Here is a 12,646-nt window from a genome sequence, read left to right as displayed (position 1 = left end):
CTCACCTTCTCTCCCTCTCTTTCTTCCTCTGGAAAAATTTCGTAACCGATTTCCAAAAAGATACCGGTTCCCAAAAAGATCGGTAACAAAAACTATACAGTTTATAGCACTTTCCGGGAAATTTTATCCCTGTTTTAAATACAATTCTTTAAAATTCGATCAATTATTTCCCGAGAAATTTGTCAAACTTCTGATACCAGTTTCCAAAAAAATCGGTAACAAAAAATTATATACTTGATAGCACTCCCCGGAAAATTCAACCCCTACTTTATGTACAATTCTTTGAGATTCGGTCATTCGGAACCGGTTTTCAAAAATATCGGTAATAAAAAATAGTACACTTTATAGCACTCCCCGGGAAATTCTACCTTTACTTCATGTATAATTCTTTGAGATTTAATCAATTATTTCCCGAAAAATTGGAAAAATTAAAAAAACCGGTTTCCAAAAAAATTGGTAATAAAAATTGTACACATTATGGCGCTTGCCGTAAAATATATTCTACCCCTACTTCATATACAATTCTTTAAGATTCAGTCAATTATATCTCGAAAAATTGAAAGAATTTCGGTACCGGCTTCCAAAAAGATCGGTAACGAAAAATTATACACTTTATAGCACTCCCCGGAAAATTCTACCCCTGTTTGATCTATAATTCTTTGAGATTCGGTCAATTATTTCCCGAAAAATTAAAAAAATTTTAAAAACCGGTTTCCAGAAAATTGGTAACAAAAAACTATACACATAGGCTGCGGTCCACTTGACACTACAAATGCTTTGGAGCGTTCTTCTTCTCCTTCTTTCTTCATTGAAAGAAAAGAGAAGAGGAATGCTTCGAAGCATTTGTAGCGTCAAGTGGACCGCAGCCATAGTGGCACTCCCCGGAAAATTCTATCCCTATTTCATATACTTTTGGTAAAAATTCGGTTCAGGGGTTTAGGCTGGGCGTTGATGAGTCAATCAGTCAGTCAGTCAGGACATCTTCCTTTATATATATAGATATATATATAGTCAATAACCATTCTATCCACAAAATATTTGTACATATATGCGATGTTTTCATGTCTACTGATATTTTACCAAAACACGGATGGTTGATGTAACAATTTGAATATGTATTACGTAAAAGTAAGTAATACTCACAATTATACATTTCATTTTGCTCAATGCTATTTTGAGAATGGTATATTACAATAATATCTAAAACTCAAAATTATAGATATTCTAATGGTTAATAGAGAAATCTTAAACTTAATTATAAGAATTTTTCACGTTGATAAGAGAATGTACGAAAGGCAATGGCTAATTAAACAAATATTACTAGAAAATAAAAAATATGTATCTTATGTTTCTTGCACGAAAAAAAAGAGTAGCTACTATTGCTAAATCTAGTCGTAAAATATGGATAACTAACATTTTTTGCAGCAAAAGCTATATTTTTGCAGCAAAAACAAAAGGTTTTACTACTATTGCTAAATTATAGCTCTTGCTGCAAAAATGTTAGTCATAATATCCATATTTCACGACTAAATTTATCTACTTTTTTCCGTGCGTATTCTCCTAGAAATTGAGAAACGTACATAAAACTTCGCTTTGCGGCATCCATTTCACAACCATTACGTTATTCGGTATCTCAAATGGCACATCAATATCTAGCTTCCACAGCACTCGTTGCGACAAAGCCAGTATAACAATTTTAATCTTGTCTAGGCCGACATCTTTCCATTTCACATTTGTTCCTAACGATATTACAATAGCTCCATTCTTTGCTTCGTCGAGAAATACGCGCACATCCTGCAAAATAATGGTAAACTAAACATTTTGATGTTGTACAAAGATACGTATCTTAATCCCAAAACATAATCGTATATAACCAATATGTTTTCAAGCAGATTGTATATATGTAATAGTAAAAGCAAAAAATTGTATTATAAATTTATTCAAATAAGATTCATACTCGACAGTTAATTTTCTTATAAAAATCATTGTTATAAGTATAATATTTTTGTAAAAAATATCTTTACGTTTCCAAATTTAGCAATATGCAAAACAATATTTATCCTCAGTTTCAAATTTACTGATTCTTACAGAAATTAATTAATAATAATTTAATAAATAAAAATTATATTATATCACATACGTGATCGTTACTTATATTCAATTATAAAGATGTTGAAAATATAGCATATTTAAAATATATTTTTTATATATTTAATTCCTACACTAGCACCCACGTCTAAAAACCGTTTTTATTACGTTTTTCATACATGCATGTTGTCTGAGTTTATAGTTATATGTATAGGTATCTACATATATATATGTGCAAATTGTATGAGAAATAAACGCATGCAAAATTTAATCAATTTGGAAATATACATAAAATTTTTAATTTTAATAGATATTTTTCAACCATAATAACTGCGCGCTGACTAATTGTCAGACTTGCAACACAGTTGTAATAGGAGTAAAATCTCCCCCCCCCCCCTAATTAAATCAATTCGATTTAATTTTGATGCTAAGCATCTAAATAACTGTAAAGAAATTATTGCGAAAAATATTATCTCAGCCAGGGTTTGAACCTTGAACCTCCTTCATTCCGTGAAGGCGTCGTACCAATTTGACCACTGAGGCATGTGATAATATTTATAACAATAACCTAATATTATTATTGTAGAACCGCATACTTAAGCCCGCGTATAATAATAATAAAATTTTTTACAATAACTTCTTTATAGTTATTTAGATGCTTAGCATCAAAATTAAATCGAATTGATTTAATTAGGGAGAAGGAGGGGATTTTACTCCAATTACAACTGTGTTGCAAGTCTGACAATTAGTCAGCGCGCAGTTATTATGGTTGAAAAATATCTATTAAAATTAAAAATAAATTAATGCGAACATCTTGTTGCGGCTCTGTGCCCTATCCTTATATGTTTGATTTCTAATCATTTGAGCTTATCACAATTATTATACATAAAATTGTTATACAATATTATTGTTATTATATTGATTTAATACAAGCAAAATTACAGATTTTGCTAGATCTAATAATTTAGTCACAGTTTTGCTAATTAAAATTGTAACAGGATGTTCTGCGCCCAACGTCCCGCAGTCCACATTTTCGCGTTAAATAAGGCAACTTAGCGCTAGGTCCAATATTACTACCGAACAGGCTTCGACGGCTGTGCCGGTAACTACACATCGTCCGACAGCCAATGAACGTCGGCCTGTGGCGACTTCCCCTTGCTCTCCCGGACCGCAAGGAGTTGCCGGCGAAAAACGAGACCGATCACTCTTGGTCTGAACGTCGCGTGAATAAGTCGATTATTAATATTGGGTGTCGGCGAAGTAACTTGTAAATCGAATATTGATATTGTACCAACGATGTCTGCGGAGTAACTTGTAAATCGAATATTGATATTGTACCAACGATGTCTGCAAAGTAACTAGTAAATATATATTGGTTTCGATAACGCTCTTCTTATTCCGTACTGCTGAGCTCCTGTTCCATATACGAAGTCAATATATTTTCAAGGAATATTCACGTTTAAAGGAGAGACAGAAATAGTCAACTGACCTAATTTGTTCATTTGAGAACGTAAGTAAGTGAATTTTAGTTTTCAGTCGGTTAAATTAAATAATGGGTCCTTCCAACTTCCCACCCCTGAGTTCCATTCAATTATAATCTTATTTAACGTTTCTAATTTTCGTGAAATTAGTTGGCGCCCATCTTTGACTACAAATACGTAAATGTTAATACTGTAACGAAGATTTAAATTTTCTGAGCCCTAACAGTCATGGACCCGACCGCGTTAGGTGTTGGCTCTATTCATATAAATTATTAAAGTAAGTTATTGAAAAGAATAGGCCTTGTCTCAAAATATAGCTAGTATTTGTTACAATATCCTGAATAAAACAGAAATATCTGTGCCACACAAGAAGGAATGATAAATCCTAATTCGAGAATCTTCGAATACAGATAAAATCTAGATAATAATTTGACCGTTAAACACACGACAGAGTTTCGTTAAAATTATAACATTTCAGTATACACAGTTTCTATTCCTATAATATTCTAATTCCATTTTTTGTTAAATTGTGTTTCTCAAAAAGTATAATTTCTCTTACCTCAGAATACGTCACAATTATCTCGCCGGCAATTGGTTGCACGGCTTGGACATTTAGACCTGCGATCTCCAGAGTGTTTGGCGGCAATGGGATCGCAGGCTCGAACGCAGGATGACTATTAATTAGTACTATGTTAATTCTGTCTTTTTCTATTTCATGTAATGGCCTGATTGCATGGCCTACATATTCCTCAGTAAGTCGTTGAATAATAGGGAAGTAATAGTAATATCTTATGAGATCATTGACAATAAAATATAGAGCATTCCATGTCCTCAGCCACAAATTTTCAGGTTTCGCAATGGATGCATGGTGGGTTCGAACAGTCGGATAACTTGGACCACCGACGTAATCCTTCAGCCAAGGTGCAAGACTATATAGAACATAGCCTACTATGGGTGGCCTACCTTTAGCAACCTAAAAAATAATATCTACATACAATGAAAGAAGCTAAAACTAAATAGCTATTACATCGTAATAAATAAATAAAAGAAAGTAATTTAAGTACTATTTTGCAAAACAAACACTTAATTGATTTCATTTTCTAATGTGTAGTTCAGTGAGTGTCCAGTGAGTGCAAAAAGTATTCGTATAAAGTAGATTTTTTTTTAATTTTATTTTTGAAATATATATATATATATATATATATATATATATATACACACATATATGTATATATATATATATATATATATATATTATATACACTGAAAACCCATTTCGTTGAATCAACTAAATCTTTGTTTGGATATGGGCAAACAAATTCTTTAGTTAATCTAACAAAAAATTTGGTTGACATAACAAAAATTTTTTAACATAACTAAATTTTTTGTTATATAAAACAAATTTTTTTTATATTAACTGAAGAATTTGTTTGCTCATATTCAAACAAGAATTTAGTTGATTCAACGAAATGGGTTTCTAAGTATATGAGTTACAATTTATTAACAACGAACAGAATAGATTTTTTTTTAGTATTTCAACTAAAGGATGTAATTTAAAATATTTTGTCCTGATAATAAATAAAAAATTGTACTAATTGGATGCATACAAAGTATTTGTACAGTTAAGAAATTGAGCTTGTATGATCGTGAATATGATTATTCAGGGGCAGCTATTTTGTTTACATTAGACAGTAGGTTATGCTTCCCAATTATGACTTTTAAAGAACAAATAATATTAGTATTACTGCATTATTTAAGCAAAATGGGTCGCAAACGCAGGGAAACAAACGAAGAAAAACGAAAAATTATTATTGAAGTACATATAATCAATGTAAATCTCTTCGAGAATTGCTCAACTCGTCGACAAACCCCTATCGACAATTCAATCGATAATTGATCATTTTTGTAAAAAAACAACAGTGCAAAACAAACCGAGGAGTCGTAATCTTAAAGCCACAAATCTTACACGGAGAAAAAGTTACGGTTGCTACAACAGAATAATGCTGTTAATTTTCGCCCATCCATACAAAAGGGTTATGGAAACCATAGTACTCTGGAAGTGACCTATGGTTTCCATATGGTTTCCATATGGTTGCCCTAACTTTAGTGAGGGTAGCTACTATATGGATGTTGCAACCATAATATATGGATGTTACAACCATAATGAACAAATATTCACCCGACCAAAAAAAATTATTTATTTCGAAATTTTATTACTATTTTTTAACTAAATTTGTTTCTTAAGATGCCAGTCTATAATTATAAATATTTTCTCGTATTTAAAAACACATATAAAAACACACTTACCTTGGTGGGATTCGAACTCGGGACCTCTGGATCGTGAGCCAACTGCCTTACGTGGTAGACCACTTCTTAATTAATGTTAGTGTTATATTTAGTCTACATATGTCAACCAGCGCAAATATATAATTTTTCAAAAATCATCTTAAGAAACAAATTCAGTTTAAAAAGAGTAATAAAATTTTGAATTGGATATATGATATAATATTTCTTATAATGTCGGGTGAATGTCAGAAACCAGTGTCGGCTCATTATACGAAATTTTGTGTTCGTAAATATATTTATGAAAAAAGTATATTTATAAAGGCCTATCTACATAAGACGCAGAACGCGAGTCGCAAGACACACAGTCTACATGTCAATCTAACCTCTATACACAAAGAGGTTAGATTGACATGTAGACTGTGTGTGTGTGTGCTTGCGACTCGCGTTCTGCGTCTTATGTAGATAGGCCTTAAAGTTAAAACATCCTTATCAAATCCGCTTTATTCTATGCAGAAATTCTTTTGCGCGCGCAATGGAACTAAACTCTCAATCATGCAGTGATTCAGTGCTGTACCGTGCAGCTATATCTTATGGATCTCTCAACCATAATAGTTGTGCTGCAGACCACATAAGAGGGATAGCAATAATCCTTTGGTTGAGGCAACCATATACGAGGGTATTATAACCGAATGTTACGTATCGTAAGAACTACGGTTATGACAACTGTATAAATGGGCATATCTTAACAGCTACATTGAATGTAATATCAATTTAACTTGAATTTACATACATTTCTCTTTTAATCATAGAGAACATTGTTGTAACAACCGTAACAATTTTCTCCGTGTAAGCAAAACCGACAAACATTTTATAATCCGTCAAATTAAGATAGACCGAAAAACAAGTGCCAACAAAGATTACAGCCGCACTTGAAAATCGCGATAGACACGTTTCTAAGGTTCGAAATGTGTGCTGCGAGATTATAGATATCATGGCCGTGTTGCAAGGAAAAAGTTCTGGGTAAATGCAACTAATCGCAGTAAACGATTAAAATTCGCGAAACATTTTACAAAGGAAGGCTCAGAACCGAACTCCACCGATTTCAAAGAACTTTGTAGAATTACAAAAAAAGTTTCCCCGAATGTAATGATACCCTTTTTGGCTGCCAACGATCAATTATTTCCGAAATATTTTAATAATCAATTTTGTGGCGAATTTAGTTGAATTTATTAGAATGTTTGACATACAATGAGTATTTGTGGCGTAGTCAATATGGCCTCATAACTTGTAGACTCGAGTTCAAGTACCCCAATCAATTACTTTTTTTTTTATTCTATAATAAATTAATGTTTTACAATAAAAATAATTGTTGTTAATATAAAGAAACAAAATTTATTTTAATACACAGTTCTTTTGCTAACGTGTGATATACATATCTATACGCAGCGTTCATGTCAAGAGCAAATAAGTAGAATCGACGCGACTCGTGCTGTTGCCAAATGTAAGTTTTAGTGTTTTAAATCGGTCAATATTTCATCCTCTTGTTTTTATACAAGACTGTATTTGGAAGTCACTATTTCCAACGTTCGTTAACCTCTAATTGACAGTTAACTTTTCAAAATAGCCAATTTTATTGACTATTCTGAAAAGTTAATAGTCAGTTAGAGTTTAACAGATGTTGGAAATACACTGAGAAAAAAATTATTTTCATCCAAAGTAAATATTAATTAAATGGCTTCTAACAGCTTATTTATAATCTAATATAATATACACATATATTTATTAAAAATTACATATTTTTATTTAAATATAAATAAATGTTTACTTTAATAAAAAATAATAATTTTAAGTAAATGTATTTACTTCGTTAAAAATTTTTTTTTTTGCAATCAGTGTAGTGGTCCTTCATCTGAGTCTAGGGGGGAGGGAGAGAGGGAGGGAGGGAGGGAGGAAGGGAGGGAGGGAGGGAGAGGGAGAGAGAGAGAGAGAGAGAGAGAGAGAGAGAGAGAGAGAGAGAGAGAGAGAGAGAGAGAGAGAGAGAGAGAGAGAGAGAGAGAGAGAGAGAGAGAGAGAGAGAGAGAGATTAATATATTATGCCCAAGCGAAGCTAAAGGGCAAGGAAAGCATAACATTATAACAATATAAAAACAAACTAAATAATACATTGAATAGTGTACATGCAACTTAAAACTATACGCTACTTAATATACTAGGAAAAAATAATACAGAAGGAAATTAATTAAACGCAGCTTAGAACTAAACGCAGCTTAACACTAAGGAAAAAGCTAAAAACTAGAGGAGATAAATATAAAATAAGAACTTAACATGCGAATTCGGATAAAAATAAGTAATTACAAAGAAGACTCTTGAAAGTTGCAAAAGAAGTTGCTGACGTGATATTACCTGGAAGAGAGTGCCAAAATTAGATTGCCGATATCTGAAAGGAATTTCTATACATTTCAGTTCTGAAAGTTGAAGTATGAAATAATTGCGTAGAAGAATTAGCTAGTCGATTAGATCTTCTGAGTGATGGATCAAGTGGGGTAAAAAGTTCACTCAAATACGTTGGCGATCCCATGTAAATTATTCGAAACATCTGACAGCCAAGAAAATATCGTCTTCTGTTCTCTACAGAAAGCCAATCAAGGCGTCGTCTATACTGCGTTATGTGCTCATCTCTCCGCAAATTGTAAATAAATCTGATACAGGTATTCACAAAGTCTCTGCAATTTCAGATTAAGTTCCTTACTCAAGCTATGATATATAAGGCAGCAGTAATCTAAGTGAGGTAGTACCAAAGTCATTACTAGCTTGATTCTGAGTTCCGTGGAAAGAGAGTTTTTGTTGAATTTCAGCTTGTGCAACGAATGGTGAACTCTTTGCGAGACATGCTTATTCCAAGAAAGATTGGACTGAAGAAAGACTCCGAGGTTCCTCACCTCATTTACATATGGCAAAGGCGTATCATTGACAACAATGGGTGGTAGAAGGCTCAGATCAATATTATTGATATTTGTCTCGCTACCAAATATTATTACCTTAGATTTAGCAGAATTCAATTTCAAACCATTTGCCCTTGCATAGTCAAAAATAGCATTAGCATCTTTGGAGATCAAGTTGAGGTTATGGAGAAGATCGGAAGGAGCACAAGATCTGGACATCATCCGCAAATATCATATGTTCCGAATAAATCAAGACCTTACCAATGTCATTAATATAAAGAATAAACAAAGGTGGACCAAGTACAGAGCCCTGAAGAACACCACACAATGTAAGCAACCAAGAGGAAAAATTACCTTCACCATCCACCACGGCCTGAGAACGACCGACAAAGTATGAGAAAATCCAAATAAGAACGGAGTCGGAAAAACCCAACTCTTTAAGTTTAATCAGGAGTCTAAGATGCGGAACCGTGTCGAACGCCTTGCTGAAATCGAAGAGAATCATGATCGTTATAAATCCAATATCAATCGCCTTTCTGATGTCGTCGCAAACTCGCAAAAGCGCAGACTAAGTATTATGACACGGACGATACGCAGACTGTCTGGGACTCATAAGATCATGCTTGGTCAGGTATTCAGTAATCTGCACAGCAACGATCCGCTCAAGCACTTTAGACAGTTCAGGTAGATTGGCTATCGGTCTCGTGTCTGACGGGGATGAAAGAATGCGAATCTTCGAAAGTGGGCGAATAAGTGCACGCTTCCACTGAGACGAAAAGGAAGAATGTTCCAATGAGCGATTAAACAGAGCCGTTAAACACAACGAGATCACGGACCAAGCCATACGCAAAATGTAAAGAGAAATACCATCTGAACCAGACGCATAGGAATAAAGTGAACTCGCAAACATCAGCTCAAAGATCGTACGAGGCGTTATCACAGAAAAAACGAACTCAGGACGCTGAGATGGGCAAGTAACCTGAGCTATAGCGGAAATAAAGTCATCATATAGACAAGGCGAATGAGCAATCAGAAAAAGAGACATAATATGAATTTAATTGATTAGGTGTGAAGTAATGTAGAGAAGAAACTAAAGATGACTTTACAAGACCCAACCGTGCAAGCTCACTCCATAATTTAGCCGTGTCGGTAATGTTTTTGAGAGAACTAAGTTGAAATTCGCTTTTGGCACGCCACATTGAGTTGGTTGCGGAAATGTCTGTAGACGGAGTAACCAAGTAAACTATTTGACCGCTTCGCCTGCTTGTAAACATGATTGCGAATACGAATCCTAGACTTAAGTTCACTTGTGAGCCACCTCGCAGGAGGTTTTGTAATAATAAAAACACGCTCTGGTGCAAACCCATCAAGTGTATTAAGTAAAGTTTCGGACAGTACTGAACAAAATCTATCAACTTGAGAAGCACATGACTGATCAGTGGCTTGAACACAAGACATCACTTTAGGACTCTCAGTTAAAGACTGAAGATGGACCAGGAACTCATCAGTGTCAATATAGCTCGATAGCAACGCCTTGAGATAGTACGCTCCGTCAGCTTAGTGCCTAGTAAAAGCGACAATTCTATTAAATCATGACCGGCAATAAACGGGCTCTCGGAGTTAGAAAATCTAAAGACCTTCTCGCAATCATCCACCGCTAGGACATCAAGCCACGAGTCGGTGGTAGCAGTATGATACGTAGCATCAGATTGTACAATATTCATAGATAGACTCGACATAAAATTACGCAAGTAATTCGCTTCAAAGCTATTTGCCAGTAAATTACAATTTAGATCGCCACCTATGATAATATTCTTATACAAATAAGAGACACTGGTAAGTGCCAGAGCAAAGTCGTGAAAAAGAAAGCCCTTAGGTTTCCTGTAAACTGACGCGAATAAGACCGTTTCATCACTTAGCAATCGAATTTCAATTATGAGGTATTCAGGAGCATTAATGCTAGTTGCCGCAGAGGAAGCAACCAGCTTAGCTTTAAGTGAGTGGTGAATGTAACAGGCTACGCCCCCTCCCATACGCCCAACCCGGTCATGGCGAATCAAAAAATAACCATCTAAGGCACAAGCTCATCCGAAATACCTTCATGAAGCCACGTTTCAGATATTGAGATAATATGATGCGGATTGGAATCAAAGTGAAGTCTGACAAGCTCAATGTGACCACGAAGAGAGTTAGCGTTAAACTGAGCAACACGAAATTCAGATTCATTACGTTTTAAGCATTTTAGTGGATAAATCCGGCATGGTCATTCAAGCTTAGCAAGATCGGCACTTGAACCAATGTAAATAACGGGCGTACCATCAGAGTGCTTCACACATATCCGTCCATCTCTCACCCGAACATACTTACATGAACGTTCTTTAGCAACACGCTTAGTTTGTTGCAACAATTCATAACAATCTTTAGATAGCAATTCATTAACATAAACGATGTTTTTGGAGTCGTTACTGCAAATCTCTCCCTGCCTAAGAACACCCTTAGCACGTTTTTTCGAAATAATTAAATCGCGGACGGCACCAGAGGTTACAGTGACAATAAAAGAGTTCCTAGTTGCAACAGCCTTAGGTCGATCACAAGCAGATTCCGGGAGAGGTTTGCGAACAGCTCTTACGTTAAGAATATGTGGCGAAATATCGGAAGCGCCAAGAGCCGCAAGCAAGTTCTGAGCAACCACAGACGGAGTTACAGAAAGCGCATCAAGCAATCCCGACACAATAAGCTCATTCGCATCACTAGTTTGTTGGGTTGACCGAGCAGTTTTCAAGTTTTGTAATTCGCTCTTGAGAACCGCATTCTCATTTTCTAAGCTGGAAATAGTGTTACTTGCAACAGTTTCAGATAATCTATTTAACTGATCAAGTTTCCCATTGATTTCGTCATTAGTTTTCAGCTGACATTCAATGAAAGCAGAGAGCCTTGACTCTGACTGCTTAATTTCGTCATTTATTCTTTGCTGACTTTCGATGAAAGCAGAGATCCTAGAATCAGACTGCTTCATCTGCTCGATCAGTCCCAGCAAAAGATCATTGGTCGTGGGTTGTAGGCTCGATTGAGTACGGGAGCCAACAGAAGAGGCCATGTTCTCAAAATCGAATGATTGCGCGTTCTTTTCAGTTCCCGGTGTGAGAGGAGATATATCTAAAGACGATAGTAGAGATTTGCAGTAAGTATCAGCGTATTTAATCACTGAATATGACCTGATACAACCAGGATGAAACACCCTTCTGCACTCCCCGCACTCAACCGACCTGTTCGCAATTGATTTTCTGCACTTAAACTGCACGTAAACTGCATGTGTTATAAGTATCACTTAAACTAAAAGTCACTATTAGGCACACTGATCATGCAGCAAGCATGAAGTACGCAAAGATCACAAGAGATGCCGCAGGTTCGATCGATGTCGTACGCCTTTGTCTGTCCAATAGCAGCCGAATACAGAGAGAGAGCAGTGAAGGAAGTGACTCATGCACGTGTCCACCAATAGCAATGCGCAGAGAAAAATGAGAAGCGGAAACCATGAGCATGCGCAGCAGAAATCCTCGCCAAAAGACGAATCCAGTCAGATTAAGGTTAAAATAGAAGCAATCTTTATCTCGAAATATCCAATATTCAAGTTGCAGGAAAAGAAAGACCTTATATCTATTCTTAACAAGCAACCAAAGACCTGCTCAAACCTGCAACAAAACCGCCCGGAGGCAACTTACAGCAGAAATGATGTTCCACGAATTGCAGAGCAAGGAAACAGCGTGACACAAGTAATACTCACGAGATATATATATATATATATATATATATATATATATATATGATATGATATGATATGATATGATA

At 35.1% G+C, this 12,646-nt stretch overlaps 1 protein-coding gene across 1 annotated transcript in view; it reads right to left on the bottom strand.

Moving 5' to 3' along the window:
• LOC139823803 (UDP-glycosyltransferase UGT5-like) overlaps positions 1 to 12,646 on the bottom strand; it is a 126,426-nt gene that overhangs the window by 12,891 nt on the left and 100,889 nt on the right. The window contains exons 3-4 of the mRNA XM_071796292.1: positions 4,129 to 4,542; positions 1,581 to 1,794 (exon numbers count right to left, since the gene is read on the bottom strand). Of these exons, the coding sequence (XP_071652393.1) occupies positions 1,581 to 1,794; positions 4,129 to 4,542 (628 nt within the window). The remainder of the gene's footprint in view (positions 1 to 1,580; positions 1,795 to 4,128; positions 4,543 to 12,646) is intronic.

The sequence above is a fragment of the Temnothorax longispinosus genome, unplaced genomic scaffold, assembly GCF_030848805.1.
Source record: "Temnothorax longispinosus isolate EJ_2023e unplaced genomic scaffold, Tlon_JGU_v1 HiC_scaffold_19, whole genome shotgun sequence".
Taxonomy (NCBI): Eukaryota; Metazoa; Arthropoda; class Insecta; order Hymenoptera; family Formicidae; genus Temnothorax; species Temnothorax longispinosus.
This window is presented reverse-complemented; position numbering and strand designations above follow the sequence as displayed.